General features: G+C 37.3%; 1 protein-coding gene across 2 annotated transcripts in view; it reads right to left on the bottom strand.

Annotated features, from left to right (window-relative positions):
• The window catches only part of TMCO1 (transmembrane and coiled-coil domains 1), a 57782-nt gene that overhangs the window by 16474 nt on the left and 20266 nt on the right, over positions 1-21042 (bottom strand). The window contains exons 5-7 of one of the 2 annotated variants that reach the window (XM_055587205.1): positions 20745-20812; positions 3037-3181; positions 1808-1848 (exon numbers count right to left, since the gene is read on the bottom strand). In XM_055587205.1, the coding sequence (XP_055443180.1) occupies positions 1843-1848; positions 3037-3181; positions 20745-20812 (219 nt within the window). In that variant the 3' untranslated portion in view covers positions 1808-1842. The remainder of the gene's footprint in view (positions 1-1807; positions 1849-3036; positions 3182-20744; positions 20813-21042) is intronic. The other variant, XM_055587204.1, reaches the window with a different exon arrangement.

Here is a 21042-nt window from a genome sequence, read left to right as displayed (position 1 = left end):
GAAATCCCAGGGCTGATCTCCTTTAGAATGGACTGGTTGGATCTCCTTGCAGTCTAAGGGACTCTCAAGAGTCTTCTCCAACACCACAGTTCAAAAGCATCAATTCTTCGGCACTCAGCCTTCTTCACAGTCCAACTTTCAAATCCATACATGACCACTGGAAAAACCATAGCCTTGACTAAACGGATCTTTGTTGGCAAAGTAATGTCTCTGCTTTTGAATATGCTATCTAGGTTGGTCATAACTTTTCTTTCAAAGAGTAAGTGTCTTTTAATTTCATGGCTGCAGTCACCATCTGCAGTGATTTTGGAGCCCCCCAAAAATAAAGTCTGACACTGTTTCCACTGTTTCCCCATCTATTTCCCATGAAGTGGTGGGACCGGATGCCATGACCTTCGTTTTCTGAATGCTGAGCTTTAAGCCAACTTTTTCACTCTCCTGTTTCACTTTCATCAAGAGGCTTTTGAGTTCCTCTTCACTTTCTGCCATAAGGGTGGTGTCATCTGCATATCTGAGGTTATTGATATTTCTCCCAGCAATCTTGATTCCAGCTTGTGCTTCTTCCAGCCCAGCATTTCTCATGATATACTCTGCATATAAGTTAAATAAGCAGGGTGACAATATACAGCCTTGACATACTCCTTTTCCTATTTGGAACCAGTCTGTTGTTCCACGTCCAGTTCTAACTGTTGCTTCCTGACCTGGATACAGATTTCTCAAGAGGCAGGTCAGGTGGTCTGATATTACCATCTTTTTCAGAATTTTCCACAGTTTATTTTGATCCACACAGTCAAAGGCTTTGGCATAGTTAATAAAGCCAAAGTAGATGTTTTTCTGGAACTCTCTTGCTTTTTCAATGATCCAGCGGATGTTGGCAATTTGATCTCTGCTTCCTTTGCCTTTTCTAAAACCAGCTTGAACATCTGGAAGTTCACGTTTCATGTATTGCTGAAGCCTGGCTTGGAGAATTTTGAGCATTACTTTACTAGCGTGTGAGATGAGTGCAATTGTATGGTAGTTTGAGCATTCTTTGTCATTGCCTTTCTTTGGGATTGGAATGAAAACGGACCTTTTCCAGTCCTGTGGCCACTGCTGAGTTTTCCAAATGTGCTGGCATATTGAGTGCAGCACTTTCACAGCATCATCTTTCAGGATTTGAAATAGCTCCACTGGAATTCCATCACCTCCACTAGCTTTGTTTGTAGTGATGCTTCGTAGGGCCCACTTGACTTCACATTAATATTTTGTCTCTAGTTATAATTTAAATATCTCATTCTTATTCACGTTTAAGAGCAATATTCTAGTTATCAATGACCTCTATTAAACCAACAAAAAGAATCATGTTGTCACTGTCTTGGGTTTTGCGTTGGATAAGCCAAAATGCTAAAGCATTTCAAAAGATGTAGTACACACCTCAGTTACACAAGATGCTAGGAAAGACTGTGGGCAGGAAGAGAAGGGAGCGACACAGGATGAGGTGGTTGGATGGCATTACCGACTCAATGGACATGCGTTTGAGCAAACTCGGGGAGATAGTGAAGGACAGAGGAGCCCACTGTGCTTGCAGTCCATGGGGTCACAGAGTCAGGCACGACAGAGTGACTGAACACCACCACAAGAATACAGCTTCCTGCTGGACACACCCACTTAACTGCCCCACAGACAACTCGAACAGCATGTTTTCCTACCAACCTACTTCTCTTTCTTCTTTTCGCATCCTCCATTTGGTCACCAAAGCCATAATGCTGAAGTCATCTTAGTTTCTTCTTTCTCACATTGAATCAATCATTAAGTTCTGCTAGCTTACCTCTATTTCTCAACTTTGTCCCCTCTTCAATCATTTCAGCACTGTAATAATTTAGAACAAAGTGATTTTTTACTAGACTACTCTAATAGTTTCTGTTATTTCTGTATGTGGTCATGTCCCCCTCACATCTATCCTTCAGAAGCAGTAAGTATCAGAAAATGATTCCAGGAAGCCTGAAAACTTGGTTGCATTTAACATGCAAAAGAAGAAGGTGGGAAGCATCCAAATAGAAGAAAGAATATTCACAAAAAGCAAGTCTGGGTGAGTGGAGAATGAAAACTGCCAGATACGTCAGAATGGCTGGAGTGCTGGATGAGGTGAGAGATGAGGTAGGGAGAGCATTAAGTGCTAAGATCATGAAGATCTTTGTGAACTTCTAATTAGAATTCCATTTCCTATTGATTCACACGTCAGACCAATCAAAAACCTGCTGCTGCAGACAATATTCAGAGGAAGAAGAAAAACAACTCTGAATCATTTATGCAACAAACATTGAAATAATCATGTTCATACTTATTGCATGTGCCAACCTCCCCAATATAATGCCTACTGAATGACAGTATGTTCAAACACTGAATAATGCCCTGAAATATGAAGAGTTCTAGAGCAAGAGACTTTAACCTCTCTTATTTTTTAAAGTCCCATCTCAAAAGCCACTTTATTATTTCAACCTTGCTGCCTGAATCGTCTGCCACTAACTGAATGCTAAGTCTCTCTTCCAGGCTCTCACAATACTATCTGACTTAGTTCTCACTCTTTTTCACTATGAATATCCGATCATTGTGTTGCCTGAATGTAAACTCTACAATGCAGACTTTACCTCAACTGTGACTACCTTAAAGTCACCAAATTATTATGTTTACTTGTGTTCCTGAAGTGCCAAAAGGCACTGGTGAATAATAAAGAAGTAATGATAGTGGGAAGGCAAAGTCCACTCTCTACTTTTCTACCCTTAGATAGCCGCAATAAAGAAGAAACTTGAGAGCGCTCTTCAAAATGAGATGAAAACCACATGTGACTTTATGACCACTTTCCATCCCTAAGGATCAGGGATCTAAACTATATACATTTCAAACAGTTTCAGATGATACGCTGGAATTCTGAAACAAGCAACTGAAAGACCTCATTAGCAACAGGTAGACACTTCCAGTATTACAGAAATAGGCATTAATTTAGGGTGTGAGAGCAAGAAAGGATGTACATATGAAACAGATGATGTGGGCACTCACCTGTCGAATTGACATGGTACAGAGAATATACAGGAAGATGAAGGAACAGTCTGTGGTGTCATCCCCGAGCAAGTTTCGGTGAGACAGCCCCTGGATGTAGGACAGGGGGGTGAAAGGCAGCTTTGCCACCACTCTGCCATCGAATCTAAAGAGGAAAGAACAGAGGACTGTTATTTTCAGAAGGCTGACAAACTTAGTTCCGGAGAGAATCTGGGACAGAAACAGAACTTAAAGTCTCTTGATCTCTAAAAAACCAAGAAATGGTGATATTCTAAAAATATATCTGTAGTATAAGGACATAAGGAGATTTTTTTTCCCATTAATCTTTTTCTAAACTAGAGATGCTTAGTTTTTTCAATATCAGGATATTTAACATGCTGAAAAAGTATTGAGGACTCCAAAAAGGTTTTATTTAGAGGTTTCATCTATTATCAATATTACTATTTAATAAATTAAAACTGAGAAATTTTAAAATATTTGTCAAATCATTTAAAAGGCAGTAATACTCAGTATATGTTAACACAAGTATTTTTATGGAAAATAACAGAATTCACCAAGAAGAAAGGCTTCTTCCTTCCTCCCCCTCAATCTCATAGCTGCTTCATTACTTGGGCTGTTACAATATTATACACCCTATGAAGCCTTTGGAAAATTCCACCATACATTCATGAGAGAATGAAAGTGAAGAAGGCAAGGAAAAAAATCTTAGAATTATTACAATAATTTTTACCTCAAGGACCTCCTAAAAGTCTGAGACTGCCAGCATTCCCCAAACCATACTTTTGAGAAGCACTGTTCTAAACCATGAGATCAATAAGATTTTAAGAATCCTCTTTTCCAAGAGTCAAAGATTCCCAGTATAAACACCTTAAACATGAAATTCATGGAATATACACAGTGGTGAATGAAAAATAGTATACATAATATTCTGATATAACTTTTTTTTATTTTAATAAAACTTTATTTTTTTTAATTTAAATTTATTTATTTTAACTGGAGGTTAATTACTTTACAATATTGTATTGGTTTTGCCATACATCAACATGAATCTTCCACAGGGGTACATGTGCTCCCCATCCTGAACCCCCCTCCCACCTCCCTCCCCATACCATCCATCTGGATCATCCCAGTACACCAGCCCCAAGGATCCTGTATTCTGCATCGAACCTGGACAGGCGATTCATTTCTTATATGATATTATACCTGTTTCAATGCCATTCTCCCAAATCATCCCACCCTCTCCCTCTCCCACAGAGTCCAAAAGACTGTTCTATAACTTTTAACATAATTCTAATATTTGAAATTAATTCCTTTTATTTTTTCTAAAACAGAAAAGAAAAATGTTTTGAAAAGACGAAAAGCTTATAAAGAAGCTAGAAGAAGTGTATATCAGTGTTTATTTTGAGGTGCTGGGGATATGAGCTTTTTTTATACTTTTCAATAAGTTATATAATCAGACAAAGAGAATTATAAAATTACTGTAATTAAGGATAGTGATACTTCACAATATTAGAAAAGTATATGACCGCATCAGTTAAATTATCCAAATAAAGTCTCTACTTCCAGTTAAAATGTCTAGAACATTTGCTTTTAGAAAATATGTATTTCTTTTACTCATCTTTGGTTGTGCTAGGTCTTCATTGCTGCCTGTGAACTCCCTCTAGCTGTGGTGAGCAGAGGCTAGTCTCTGGTGTGACACACGGGCTCCCACTGCAGTGACTGCCCTTGCTGCGGAGCACAGAGCTCGACGCAGACTTCAGTAACTGCAGCACCTGGCTCAGCAGTTGTGAAGCATGGGCTCTAGAATGCAGGTTCAGTAGTTGTGGTATATGGGTTTAGTTGCTCTGTGGTATGTGGAATCTTCCCAGACCAGGGATCCAACCTGTGTCCCCTGCACTGACAGGCAGGTTCTTATACACCGTACCACCAGGGAAGTCCAAAAACATTCCCTTTAAAAAAAAAAATGCTTGGTATTTAGAATGTTTCTATAGAGGGAGAGGGAAAAGAGAGGTAGCATTACTATCATTTCCTTTGGAGAAAAAAAAATTCCTAAATATTCATCCATATAAACTTGTGAGTTTTGAGGTGCCAGGGATATGAGCTTTATAAATATATAATATTATATTTCTATATGCTTATAAATATTTATATATTTATAAATGTATAAATATTATAAAATATAAATATTGTGAGCTTCGTACATAGCTGAACTCCACAGAAAATAGAACAGAGTGAAATAGACATATTCTATAAATATATATGATTATACACTTACTACTTTGAACTGCCTTCCTAGTATATATTTACACAGGGAAAGGGCTCAACCATAAAGTGCTGTTACTTGGATATGACAAAAAATATTGAAAGATCCATAAGAAGTAATCATTCTTGTCTACTAAACTCATAAAAGCAAAACAAAAGAAATAACTTTTCCAGGAGGAGATATTCCCATTTACTCATAAGAAGTATGATATATAGTTGTTGCGGTATTTCCTCGTTATATATATGCTGTTTACAGTGTGCTGGTTCTACATATGACACTCTACTATTTTTCTATAGTGTTAACTGTGAGAAGCAGGGCTGAAATAAATATAGACAAAAATGTTTATCCTTTTTATTGCTACAATATGCACCCCCAAATTCACCTTCTATAGTCATTTTATTTCTTGTTATTTTTAATTTGAAATTGTAACCAAAATGAAAACCTTTTACAACTAATAAATGAATTCAGTAAAGTTTCAAGACAGAAATCAACCTACAAAAATCAGTTGCACGTCTATGTGAAGTGAAAGTTGCTCAGTCGTGTCCAACTCTTTGCGACCCCATGGACTATACAGACCATGGAATTCTCCACACCAGAATACTGGAGTGGGTAGCCATTCCCTTCTCCAAGGGATCTTCCCAACCCAGGGATCAAACCCAGGTCTTCCGCATCGCAGGTGGATTCTTTACCAGCTGAGCCACAAGGGAAGCCCAAGGATACTAGAGTGAGTAGCCTATCCCTTCTGCAGTGGATCTTCCAGATCCAAGAATCAAACTGGGGTCTCCTGCATTGCAGGTGGATTCTTTACCAACTGAGCTATCAGGGAAGCCCTACACACACACAAAATCCCATTTACAACAGCATTATTAATGTATTAACCTATTTAATCAAAGTTAATCAAGGAAGTGAAAGATATTCATGCTAAAAACTGTAAGACATTGATAAACTGAAGATGACACAAATATATGGAAAGATATCCATGTTCACAGATTGGAAGATTTAATATTGTTAAAATGTCCATACTGGGACTTCCCTGGTAGTCCAGTGATTAAGAATCTGCCTTGTAATGTGAGGGCTGTGGGTTTGACCCCTGGTTGGGGAACTAAGAGCCCATGTGTTACAGGGGAACTAAGCCTGTGCACTACAACTACTTAGCCTGAGCACCCCAACAAAGATCCAACGAGCAGAATAAATAAATATTAAAAAGAAAAAACATGTCCATACTATCCAAAGTAACCCATATGGAATCACAAAAGATCTTGAATAGGCAAAGCAGTCTTGAGAAAGCTGGAGGCATCAAACTTCCCGATTTCAAATGTGCAGTCACCAAACAAATATGACACTGGCATAAAGACAGACATGTGGACCACTGGAGCAGAATGAAGAGCCCAGAAATAAACCCTGTCAACTAGTATTTGACAAGGGAGCAAAGAATTCTCAAGGGGAGAACGATAGTCTCTTCAGTAGATGATGCTGGGTAAACTGGATGTTCACACGCAAAAGAACGACACCAGACCCCTATCAAAAACCACCCACAAAAATTAACTCAAAATAGATTAAGAATTTAAACATGAGATATGAAACCATGAAACTTCTAGAAGGAAACATTGGGAAAAAGCTCCTCGACACAGCTCTTGGCAAAGATTTTTTGGATATGACACCAAAAGCACAAGCAGCAAAACTCAACAAATGTGACCACATCAAACAAAAAAGCTTCTGCTCAGCAAATGAAACAACAAAATGAAAATGCAACCTATGGAATAAGAGAAAATATCTGTAAACCATATATCTGTTAAAGAGTTAATATCCAAATTATATAAGGATCTGTACAGTAGCAAAACTCTTCCAAATAGTCCAATTAAAATGAGGGCAGAGGATCTGAATAGGCATTTTTCTGAAAAAGACATACAAATGGCTAAGAATTACATGAAAAGATGGACAATACTACTAACCATAAGGGAAATGCAAATTAAAGCCATGCGATTTCATCTCTCACTTGTTAGAATGACTATTACCAAAAGGGCAAGAGATAACAAATGCTGGGCACTATTTGTGGGAATGTAAATTGGTACAGCCACTATGAAAAACAACATGAATGTTCCTCAAAAAATTAAAAACAGAACTACCATATGATTCAGAAATCCCATTTACAGCTATTTAGCCAAAGAAATGGAAATAAACTACTATCTCAAAGAGATCTGCACCCCATGTCACTGCAGTAGTATCATAATAACCAAGGTATGGAAAACCTAAGTGCCACCAACAGATGATGGATAAAGGAAGTGTGTATATACACACACACACACACACACACATCTATACATGCATATATATACTGTGTACAAGTCTGACAGAGAAAGACAAATACTGTATGACATCACTTATATGTGGAATCTAAAAAAAGCTTAACTCTTAGAGAAATAGATGGGTGGTTGCCAGAGGATGGGAGGTGAGAGAAACAGGGAGATGTTGGTCAAAGGGTACAAACTTCCAGTTTTAAGATTAATAAGTTCTGGGCATCTAATGTACAGAATAGTAATTATATTTAATACTATTGTATTATATACTTGAAATTTGCTAAGACAGTAAATCTTAATTAGTCTTACCACCACCACAACAAACTGATATTTATGTGAAGGATTTAACTAATCTTATTGTGGTAATCATTTTGCAATATATGCACCAATGTATGTATCAAACTAACACTCTATACATCTTAAACGTACACAGTATTCTATATTATATGTCAACTATATATCTCAATAAAGCTGGAAAAAGGCTTTTAAAAAAGAGAGAAGGGTCTTTCCCTGGCAGTCCAGTGGTTAGGATTCTACACTTCCACTGCAGGGGGCATGGGTTCCTGGCTGGGGAACTAAGATCCCACATGCCGAGTGGCACAGCCAAAAAAAAAAAAAAATCTGAAAGAAGAGAAAATCTTTTATGTTCTATAAGTAAATTATTCATTTACGTGAACCTGAAAATTCAGTATGAGACTTTAGACCAGCCACAAAAATGAATAAAAAAAAACAACCCTTCAAATTAAGTTTTTCAGGAGATTGGAAGCTTGCTACAGGAATAGCTAAGTGAATTGGTGTCTAGCCTAATAATGAAAAGAGTTGGGGAGAGAAAGAAAAAGTACAGAGAGAGACATGGCTTATAATAGGTTGATTATCTCTCCAAGTGTACTTACTCTCTGCAATTCCAAAGGGAAGGACCACTACTTATCAACAGAATAAGAAGGTGTATTTTGGCCCAATAAAAAGAACCATTTTCCAACCCTACATACTACTGATAAACTATATTACGTCAGAAACCATCAAGCTCCTCACTGTTGAAAATAATTAAAAAGAGGATGGAAAATTATCTGCTAGAGGTATTGTTGGAGGGATTTCTGTACTGACACAGAAGTAATGTGTTAAATGACTTTAAAGATCGCTTCTCTAAGATTATAATGCTTTGACTGTATGGAAATAATCCAGAAGAGAAATTAAATAGAAATAAATAATTGATAATAATTAAATACAGTGCCTCCTATTGCTTCTCTGGCAATCTAGGAGCTCAAGTCCTTCCCATACAGTCTAAGCTGAGGCTTTTTTCTTATCAACACATTTTAAGATGAAAATGGGTATTACAGATAATATATTCCATTCTACAACAAACAGATGATCAAGGTGAAACTAAGAGAAATTATGCTAAACAACAGTGATTGTTCAGTACAATCAAAATATGTACTAGACCTTTAAGACTTTTTTTGATGTGGACCATTTTTAAAGTTTTTACTGAATTTGTTACAATATTGTTTATGTTTTGGTTTTTTTTGGCTGCAAGGCATGCAGGCTCTTAGTTTCCCAACCAGGGATCAAACTCACATCCCCTGCACTGAAAAACAAAGTCTTATACTGGGGAAGTCCCAAAATATGCATTAGACTTTTAATTTCACATGAGGGCCTATAAAAATAGTTAAAGCCTTTAACTTCTAGGTGCTCACAATCCTAGACACGAGAAATATATATGTACAAAATAGTAATTATATTTAATACTATTGTATTATATACTTGAAATTTGTTAAGACAGTAAATCTTAATTAGTCTTACCACCACCACAACAAACTGATATTTATGTGAAGGATTTGTTAACTAATCTTTTTGTGGTAATCATTTTGCAATATATGCACCAATGTATGTATCAAACTATCACTCTATACAGCTTAAACATACATAATATTCTATATTATATGTCCATTATATATCTTAATAAAGCTGGAAAAAGGAAGCATTATTCATAACTGCCAACTGATAAGTTACAATGGTACTGCATTATTACCCAAACTCCATAGTTTACATTAGGGCTCACTCGTGTTTTTTTCTTTTTTTAGTACTTATTTACTTATTTGGCTGTTCTGGGTCTTCACTGTGGCATGCAGAATCTTTAGTGGCGGCATGCAGGATCTAGTTCCCTGACCAGCGACTGAACCAGGCCCCCTGCACTGGGAGTGTGGAATCTTAGTCACTGAATGACCAGGCAAGAACCATTCTTGGGTTTTAATAAATGTATAGCAAAATGTATCACCATTAAGTATCACACAGAATAGTTTTACACTAAAAAAAAATCCTCTGTGCTCTGCTTATTCCCTCTCTCATACCTGATTCCTGGCAACCACTGATCGTTTTACTACTATCTCCATAGTTTTGTCTTTTCTATAATGTCATATAGTTGCAATCATATAGTATGTAGCATTTTCAGATTGATTTATTTCACTTAATAGTATACATTTAAGGTTCTTCATGTCTTCACATGGCCAATAGCCTATTTCTCTTTAGCAATGAATAATATTCTACTGTATGGATATTCCCACAGTTTATCCATTTATAAACTGATTGCTTCCAAGTTATGACAATTATCAATAAAGCTGTGTGAAAGTTTCTGGGTGGACATAAGTTTTCAACTCATTTGGGTTCACTTTCACTTTTTATTCTATATTATTCTATATTGTGTGAATTTTTTAGAAGTATTTGTGTCTCACTAGCCTAAGAAAATCCTTGTTTTAGAATTTTGGAACCAAAATTCTTTGGTTCTGATGTACATTCCTGGTTAAGATCTACTGCATAAGCTTCAGAAGCTATGTGATATAAACTAGTCATTTCAAATCATCAGGGAAAACAAATTATTTACTCCCTGCCTAGTACTGACAACAGCTAAGAGCTTGGTAAAGTTGGAAACTAAACGCCAAAATATATTACAGATGAAACAAAATTTATTTAAATATAAAAAAGAAAACACTATATAATTGGGTATAAGAAAGGTACTATTTATACAACAGAAAAGTGACATAAAAATAAATATTGTCCATGTATCTTCAAAAGGAGAGTTTAATATGTAAAGAAGAGTCTTAATATGTAAAGAATTCTTGTAAAAAGAAAATAAGGGGAAGAACATGAACTAGAAATTTAGAAATAGTAAAAGCATAATAAATAAATGAAAAGATGCTAAACATCACCAGAAATTGCAAATTAAAAAAATATATTATTTTTAAACTATTAGATTTACAAATATTAAACAGATACATAATTTCTAGTGATGACAAATATATACAGAAAGAACCATTCACAAGCCCAGAGGACAGTAATCTAAAAACATAAAGTAATAAAAACTTTTCTAGAGGAATTTCCTGGTGGTCAAGTGGTTAGGGCTCTATGCTTTCACTGCCATGGGTCCAGGTTCAATTTCTGGTTGGGGAACTGAGATTCCCTAACACCATAAAGCACAGCCAAACAAAAAGCAACATTCTAGAAAAATTTTTATCAAAACTTTACCCAAGCAATATTTGTAGGACATACAGGGGGAAAAATAAGTATACATATACTGGTATATATACTACCTGTGAAAATTCTGTGTGAAGATTTATAGAAGATTATATACGTAAGGGCACATCCATTCAATGGAATACTTACAGACAATAAAAATGATTATGCAAAGTTCACATGTACTGTATTTTGAAAGACGACCACAGGGGGACTTCCCTGGTGGTGTAGTGGTTAAGAATCTGCAGTGCAAGGCAGGGGATGAATGTCCAGATCCCTGGTTGAGAGCTAAGATCCCACATTCTACAGAGCAACTAAGCCTGTGCCCCACAACTACTGAGCCCATGTGCTCTGGAGCCTGCACACTACAGCTAGAGAGTCCGTGCACCACAGTGAGAGAGTCTGCACGACGCAGTGAGGGTCCAGCAGCATACCACAGCTGACACCTGACATGGCCAAATAAAGCAAATAAACATTTTAAAAGATACATAAAAATTAAAAATTACCACAGGTAACTATAGCAGACTACAAAACAGCCATTTGGGGTTATAAAAATTAATACATACAAATATCTAAATGTTTGTATATATACAGAAAAAGTACAAGCCTTGGAAGGACATTTCACAAAGGCAGAGTGATTTTTACTTTATATTTTACACAATTATATACTATTGGAATTTTTCCAGTAAGAGCCTATTCAATAATTAGAGAAAAAATGCACTAAGAGATTCCATTTTAGAGGAAAAATATGACATTAGGAGAAAAATACATTGGAGGGACTTCCCTGATGGTCCAATGGTTAAGAATCCATCTTGAAGTGATAAATCCAAGAAGATACAACAATTATAAATATTTATGCATATAATATAGGAGCACCTCAATACAAAAGGCAAATGCTAACAACCATAAAAGGAGAAATTGAGAGTAAAACAATAATACTTGGGGATTTTAACACCCCACTTACACCAAAGGACAGATCATCTACACAGAAAATTAAAAACAAAAGCCTTAAAGCACACATTATACCAGATGGCCCTAATTGATATCTTTAGGACATTTCATCCCAAAACAGCAGAATCTACTTTTTTCTCAACTGAACAAAGAACATTCTCCAGGACAGAGCACAGCTTGGGTCACAAATCAAGCCTTGGTAAATTTAAGAAAACCGAAATCCTATCAAGCATCTTTTCTGACCACAATGCTATGAGACTAGATATCAATTACAGGAAAAAAAACCTGTAAAAAAACCCACAAATACATGGAGGCTAAACAACACACTTCTCAATAACCAAGAGGTCACTGAAGACACTAAAAGAAAATTTATAAAATACCTAGAAACAAATGACAATGAAAATATGACAATCCAAAACCTAGTGAAAGTTGCTCAGTTGTGTCCGACTCTTTGATCCCATGGACGATACAGTCCATGGAATTCTCTAGGCTAGAATACTGGAGTCGGTGGCCTTTCTCTTCTCCTGGGGATTTTCGCAACCTAGGGATTGAACCCAGATCTCTCACATTGCAGGCACATTTTTTACCAGTTGAGCCACAAGGGAAGCCCAACAATACTGGAGTGGGTGGCCTATTCCTTCTCCAGTGGATCTTCCCGACCCAGGAATCAAACCAGCATCTCCTGCATTACAAGAGGATTCTTTACCAACCTAGAGGATGCAGCAAAAGCAGTTTTAAGAGGGAAGTTTATAGCAATACAAACCTACCTCAAGAAAGGAGAAAAACATCAAATCAACAACCTGATCTTACACCTAAAGTAACTAGAAAAAGAAGGACAAAAAACCCCCAAAGACAGTAGAAGGAAAAAAGTCATAAATATCAGAGCAGAAATAAATGGGAAAAAATGAAGAAAATAGCAAAGATTAATAACTTTGAGAAAATAAACAAAATGGACAAGCCACTAGCCAGGCTCATCAAGAAGAAAAGGGAGAAGACTTAAGTCAATAAAATTAGAAATGAAAAAGAAGATGTTACAACAGACAATGCAGAAATACAAAGATCATAAGAGGCTACTAAGAGGAACTATATGCCAATAAAACAGACAACCTGGAAGAAATGGACAAGTTCTTAGAAAAGTACAACCTTCCAAAACTGAACCCAGAAGAAACAGAAATCATAAATGACCAATTACAAGCACTGAAATTGAAACCGTGATAAAAAATCTTCCAACAAACAAAAGCCCAGAGCCAAATGGCTTCACAGGTGAATTCTACCAAACGTTTAGAGAAGAGCTAACATCTATCTTGCTCAAACTCTTCTGGAAAACTGCAGAGGAAGGAAAACTCCCAAATTCATTCTATGAGGCCACCATCACCCTGATACTAAAACAAGACAAAGATACCACCAAAAAAGAAAACAACAGGCCAATATGAACATAGATGCAAAAATCTTCAACAAAATTCTAGCAAACAGAATTCAACAACAGATTAAAAGGATCATACACCAGGATCAAGTGAGGTTTACCCCAGGTATGCAAGGATTCTTCAATATATGCAAATCAATCAATGTGATACACCACATTAACAAACTGAAAGATAAAAACCATACGATCATCTCAACAGATGCAGAGAAAGCTTTCAACAAAATTAAACACCCATTTATGATTAAAAAAAAAATCTCTTTAGATTAGGCCTAGAAGGACTCTATCTCAAAATAATAAAGGCCATATATGACAACCACACAGCAAACATTATTCCCAATGGTGAAAATCTGAAAGCATTTCTTCTAAGATCAGGAAAAACACAAGGGTGCCCTCTCTCGTCACTATTTGTCAGCATAGTTCTGGAAGTCCTAACCATGGCAATCAGAGAAGAAAAATAAATAAAAGGAATATAGATAGGAAAAGAAGTAAAACTCTCATTGTTTGGAGCATCAGTTCAGTTCAGTTCAGTCGCTCAGTCATGTCCAACTCTTTGCAACCCCATGAACCGTAGCACATCATGCCTCCCTGTCCATCACCAACTCCTGGAGTCCACCCAAATGCATGCCCATCGAGTCGGTGATGCCATCCAACCATCTCATCCTCTGTCGTCCCCTTCTCCTCCTGCCTTCAATCTTCCTCAGCATCAGGGTCTTTTCCATTGAGTCAGCTCTTCCCATCAGGTGGCCAAACTACTGGAGCTTCAGCTTCAGCTTCAGCATCAGTCTTTCTAACGAATGTTCAGGGTTGATTTACTTTAGGATTGAGTGGTTTGATCTCCTTGATGTCTAAGGGAGTCTCAAGAGTCTTCTCCAGCACAACAGTTCAAAAGCATCAATTCTTCCACGTTCAGCCTTCTATACAGTCCAACTCTCACATCCGTACGTGACTACTGGAAAAACAATAGCTTTGACTATATGGACCTTTGTTGGCAAAGTGATGTCTCTGCCTTCTAATATGCTGTCTAGGTTTACTATAGCTTTACTTCCAAGGAGAAAACATTTTTTAATTTCATGGCTGTAGTCACCAGCCACAGTGATTTTGGAGCCCAAGAAAATAAAGTCTCTCACTGTTTCCACTTTCCCCCATCTATTTGCCATGAAGTGATAGGACCGGATGCCATGATCTTAGTTTTATGAATGCTGAGCTTTAACCCTGCTTTTTCACTCTCTTCTTTCACCTTCATCAAGGGGCTCTTTGGTTATTCTTTGCTTTTTGCCATTTGGGTAGTATCATCTGCATATCTCAGGCTGTTGCTATTTCTTCCAGCAATCTTGATTTCAGCTTGTGAGTTATCTAGCTGGCATTTCACATGATGTACTCTGCATATAAGTTAAATAAACAGGGTGACAATATACAGCCTTGACATACTCCGTTCCCAATCTGGAACCAGTCGGTTGCTCCATGTTCAGTTCTAATTGTTGCTTCTTGTCCTGCACACAGGTTTCTCAGGAAGCAGGTCAGGTGGTCTGGTATTCCTATCTCTTTGAGAATTTTCCCCAGTTTGTCATGATCCACAAAGTAAGTCTTTAATGTAGTCAATGAAGCAGGAGTAGATGTTCTTCTGGAATCCTCTTGCTTTTTCTATGATCCAATGGATGTTGGCAATTTGATCTCTGGTTCCTCTGGCTTTTCTAAATCCAGCTTGTACATGTGGAAGTTCTCAGTTTATGTACTGTTGAAGCCTTCAAAATCCTTCAAGCATTCTGAGCATTACCTTGCTAGCAGGTGAAATGAGTGCAAATGTGTAGCAGTTGGAACATTCTTGGGCACTGCTCTTCTTTGGGATTGGAATGAAAACTGACCTTTTCCAATCTGTGGCCACTGCTGATATATGGAAAAACAAAAGATCCTGAATAGTCAAAGAAATCTTGAGAATGAAAAATGGAGCTGGAGGAATCAACTTTCCTGACTTGAGACTTTACTACAAAGCTATAGTCATCTAGACAGTATGGTACTGGCACAAAAACGGATATACAGACCAATGGAACAAGACAGAAAGCCCAGAGACAAACCCACGCACCTCTGGGCACCTTATCTTTGACAAAAGAGGCAAGAAAATATAATGGATAAAAGACAGCCTCTTCAATAAGGGAAAAATGGACAGCTACATCTAAAAGAATGAAACTAGAACACTTCCTAACACCATACATATAAATAAAGTCAAAATGGATTAAAAACTTAAATGTAAGTCCAGAAACTATAAAATTCTTAGAGGAAAATGTAGGCAATACACTCTGACATAAATCACAGGAAGATCCCCTTTGATCCGTCTCCTAGTAATGGAAATAAAAATAAAAATAAACAAGTGGGACCTAATGAAACTTAAAAGCTTCTGCACAGTAAAGGAAACAATAAACAAGATTAAAAGACAACCCTCAAAAATAACTGCAAATAAAACTGACAAAGATTAATCTCCAGAATATATAAGCAGCTCATACAGCTCAATATCAAGAAAACAAATAGCCCAATCAAAAAGTGGGCAGAAGACCTAAACAGATATTTCTCCAAAAGAGACAAACACATGGCAATAAACACATGAAAGGATGCTCGATATCAGTAAAACTATTTGAGAAATACAAACCAAAACTACAATGTGGTATCACCTCACACCAGACAGAATGGCCATCATCAACAAATCTACAAACAATAAATGTTGAAGAGGACATGGAGAAAAGGGAACCCTCCTGCACTGTTGGCGAGAATGTAAACTGATACACTCATTATGGAGAACAGTACAAGGTTCCTTAAAAAACTAAAAACAGAACTCCCATATGACCGTGCAATCCCACTACTGGGCATATACCCTGAGAAAACCACAATTCTAAAAGACACATGTACCCTAATGTTTACTGCAGCACTATTTACAATATTATTGCCAGGACACAGAAATAACCTAGATGTCTATTGATATATGAATGTATAAAGAAGATTTGGTACATATATACAATGGAATATTACTCAGCCATAAAAAAGAACGAACTTGAGTCAGTTCTAGTGAGGTGGATGAACCTAAGAGTCTGTTACACAGAGTGATAGAAGTCAGAAAGAGAAAAACTAGTATCACACGTTAACAGATATACATGGAATCTAGAAGAATAGTATTGATTAACTTCTTTGCCGGGATGGAATGGAGACAGAGATGCAGACAATGGACTTGTGGACACAGTGCAGGAGGGAGAGAGTGAGACGAATGGAGACAAGTAACATCGACACATACACACTATCACATGTAAAGTGGATGGCTGGTAAGAAGCTGCTGTGTAACACAGGAAGCCCAGCCTGGAGCTCTATGATGACATAGAGGGCTGGGACTGGGGGAGGGTAGGGAGGCTTAAGAGGAAGGCAATATGTGTCTAATTATGGCTGATTCTCATCGTTGTCCTGCATTCTCTCAAATGCGGGAGACCAGGGTTCAATCCCTGGGTTGCGAAGATCTCCTGGAGAAGGAAATGGCAACCCACTCCAGTATTCTTGCCTGGAAAATCTCATAGACAGAGGAGCCTGGTAGGCTACAGTCCATGGGGTCGCAAAGAGTCAGATATGACTGAGCAACTTCAGTTCACTCACTGTTGTATGTTAGAAACCAATACAACATTGTAAAAATTTCAAAACAAAGAAACAACAAAAAAAGAATCCCCTGTGAAATGCAGGGCACATGGGTTCAATCCCTGGTGGGGAGAACTAAGATCCCATATGCCAAAGGGCAACTAAGTCTGTGCATCCCACATGCTGAGCCCATGTGTGCCACAACTAGACTCCATGTGTTGTAACAGAACATCCCACATGACAAGTGAAGATCCCATACGCGGCAACTAAGACCCAACACAGCCAAATAAATAAACATTAAAAAAATATATATATATATTTGAAGCAGATGTCCCTTCCATAGAGCAGCCTTTCACACCACAATATGTTCACAAATAACATTAAGAAAGGGAATCACATGATTATAATATAGCATTATATTCATGTGATTCCAAAGAATATTCAGTACTGATTTCTTTTAGGATTGACTGGTTTGATCTCCTTGAAGTACAAGGGACTCATTCTCAAGTCTTCTCCAACACCACATTTCAAAAGTATCAATTCTTCTTGCACTCAGCCACCTTTATGGTTCAACTCCCACATCCATACATGACCACTGGAAAAACCATAGCTTTGACTATATAGAACTTTATTGGCAAAGTAATGTTTCTGCGTTTTAATATATTGTCGAGGTTTGTCTTTTCTTCCTAAGAGGAAGCATCTTTTAATTTCATGTCTGTATTCACTATCTGAAGTAATTTTGGAGCCCAAGAAAATAAAAGCTGTCACTGTTTCCATTGTTTCCCCATCTATTTGCCATGAAGTGATGAGACCAGATGCCATGATATTAGCTTTCTGAATGTTGACTTCTAAGTCAGCTTTTTCACTCTCCTCTTTTACCTTCATCAAGAGGCTCTTTAGTTCCTACTTTCTGTGGTAAGGGTGGTGTCATCTGCATATCTGAAGTTATTGATATTTCTCCCAGCAATCTTGATTCTAGCTTGTGAATCATCCAGCATTTTGCATGATGTACTCTGCATATAAGTTAAATAAGCAGGGTGACGATATACAGCCTTGATATACTCCTTTCCCAATTTTGAACCAGTCCATTGTTCCATGTCTGGTTCTAACTGTTGCTTCTTGACTTACATACAGGCTTCTCAGGAGTCAGGTAAGATGGTCTGATATTCCCATCTCTTTAAGAATTTTCCAGTTTGTTGTGATCCATACAGCTTACTAGTTAACTTACTAGTTAAGCTTGCTCAGTTCAGTTCAGTTCAGTCACTCAGTGTCATGTCCGACTCTTTGCGACCCCATGAACCACAGCACGCCAGGCCTCCCTGTCCATCACCAACTCCCAGAGTCCAACCAAACCCATGTCCATTGAGTCGGTGATGCCATCCAAGCATCTCATCCTCTGTCGTCCCCTTCTCCTCCTGCCTTTAATCTTTCCCAGCATCAGGGTCTTTTCAAATAAGTCAGCTCTTCGCATCAGGTGGCCAAAGTACTCAAGTTTCAGCTTCAACATCAGTCATTCCAATGAATATCCAGGACTGATCTCCTTTAGGATGGACTGGTTGGATCTCCTTGCAGTCCAAGGGACTCTCAAGAGTCTTCTCCAACACCACAGTTCAAAAGCATCAATTCTTGTGGTACATATACACAATGGAGTATTATTCAGCCATTAAAAAGAATACATTTGAATCAGTTCTAATGAGGTGGATGAAACTGGAGCCTATTATACAGAGTGAAGTAAGCCAGAAAGAAAAACACCAATACAGTATACTAACGCATATATATGGAATTTAGAAAGATGGTAACAATAACCCTGTGTACGAGACAGCAAAAGAGACACTTATGTATAGAACAGTCTTATGGACTCTGTGAGATGGAGAGGGTGGGAAGATTTGGGAGAATGGCATTGAAACATGTAAAATATCATGTATGAAACGAGTTGCCAGTCCAGGTTCGATGCACGGTACTGGATGCTTGGGGCTGGTGCACTTGGACGACCCAGAGGGATGGAATGGGGAGGGAGGAGGGAGGAGGGTTCAGGATGGGAAACACATGTATACCTGTGGCGGGTTCATTTTGATATTTGGCAAAACTAATACAGTTATGTAAAGTTTAAAAATAAAATAAAATAAAATAAAAAAAAAAAGCATCAATTCTTCTGTGTTCAGGTTTCTTTATAGTCCAACTCTCACATCCACACATGACCACTGGAAAAACCATAGCCTTGACTAGACAGACCTTTGTTGGCAAAGTAATGTCTCTGTTTTTTAACATGCTGTCTAGGCTGGTCATAACCTTAAGCTTGCTAGTTTACTATAAAATCTTTCAGTGTTTGGTTTGACTGGTAATCCATGGTGAAATATATCCAAGAAAGAAGAGAAAGCATAGCAGTGAAAAAGAATACTGAGATTAGAGTTAGAAATTATGAGACTTGTATAATTATCAGACATATTTCTATAAGTTAGAAATTATGAGACTTCTAATTTCTATTAAGTTAGAAACTATGAGACTTTCTAACTTTCTCATAAGTTAGAAATTATGAGACTTCATAACTATGGGCAAGTTATTTAATCTTCCAAAGATCCTTTTCAAAATCACTAGTTAAGTGGAAATTTTGTATTGAAATAATTTTGGACATTTCCTTTCGTCTCTCACCTAACCAGTCCCCTTTTTCCCCCTACTATACTTCACACACACATGTCTGGTAACATCCATTAATGTATTGATGTATCGGTCTTTCCTTTCCATAAAATTTTGATACTGTTGAGGGCAGGAAACACATCTTATTTGTTATATTCTGATACCTAGCACAATTCCTGGCACAAAGTAGGTACTTAACAGGTGTGAAGAGAACAGACTAGCATTGGGGGGATGAGTACAAGGGAAGGGAGAGACAGAAATGAAGCAGGGGGGGGTGGGGAGAGAAGCAAGAGTAAGAGGACAATCCTAGTACGTGTGGGATAGCTCAGGTGAGCTTTCAAAGGTAATAAATGACTGTTTATCATCTTTGGCTATTTTCCCAGCTTCTGTCAAAATCAGTCCCATAATCATTCAGGCCTGCTATATGTTAGTTTAGAAAACAGTAACTTACCTTATTGTTAAACAAGATTATAGTTGTAAAGATTATTTTAAGAGTCAAAATATCTCTGAATGACTGACTACCTTCATTTGGAAGCAGTTTGCTAGTAAGGAACTTAAAAACCCAAGGGACACACTAAACTCTTTTTAGAGGCCTCATAATAGCTTAGTCTTCGCTTTATACATAAGATATCCTCAAAATCAAGAGGGTGAAAAAGTTACCATATAACTGTATTCTAACAAAATTAAATTTCCCTGAATTTGGACAACTGGATTGAGGACAAGAGAATGTCCATGTTCTTAGGTAACACATACTTTTAGTAGTTATGAATAAAGGGGCATGAAATCCACATCAAACTTATGAAAGATTCAGAAAAATATACAAATAATATATGAATGAGCACAAATATTTATGATCTAGAGAAACAGAAAAAAAGAAAGCAAATGAGGAAAAATGTTAACAATTGTGAACCTGGTTAATGGATATACTAGTCCTAAAACTTTTCTGTAAATATGAAATATCAAAATATTACAAAAAAGTTAATTGTCCACACAGAGCAAGTTAGATAAAGCCATATAAAAGGATACTCACATGGAATTAAACATTCCCATTAAGGCAGTAAAACAAAAGCCAATTGCAAACATGGATTTCATTCGAACCTGTAAGGAGATCAACAAATTGTCACTTTACACTAAAGGGAAACCACTACTAAAGCATATCCCCCCAAATTTTGATATCATATCATTTTTAAAAGGTGTTCCTTGGCAAAAAACTGTCTGTTGTCTAACCCACCCTCCACCTCCAAGGCCCCTTCTCCTTGTCACCTTCTGATGAACCGTACTGGAGTGGCCATATGACCTAATTCTGGCCAACGAGTGACAAGTACAAG

This window comes from Bubalus kerabau, chromosome 6, assembly GCF_029407905.1.
Source record: "Bubalus kerabau isolate K-KA32 ecotype Philippines breed swamp buffalo chromosome 6, PCC_UOA_SB_1v2, whole genome shotgun sequence".
Lineage (NCBI taxonomy): Eukaryota > Metazoa > Chordata > Mammalia > Artiodactyla > Bovidae > Bubalus > Bubalus kerabau.
This window is presented reverse-complemented; position numbering and strand designations above follow the sequence as displayed.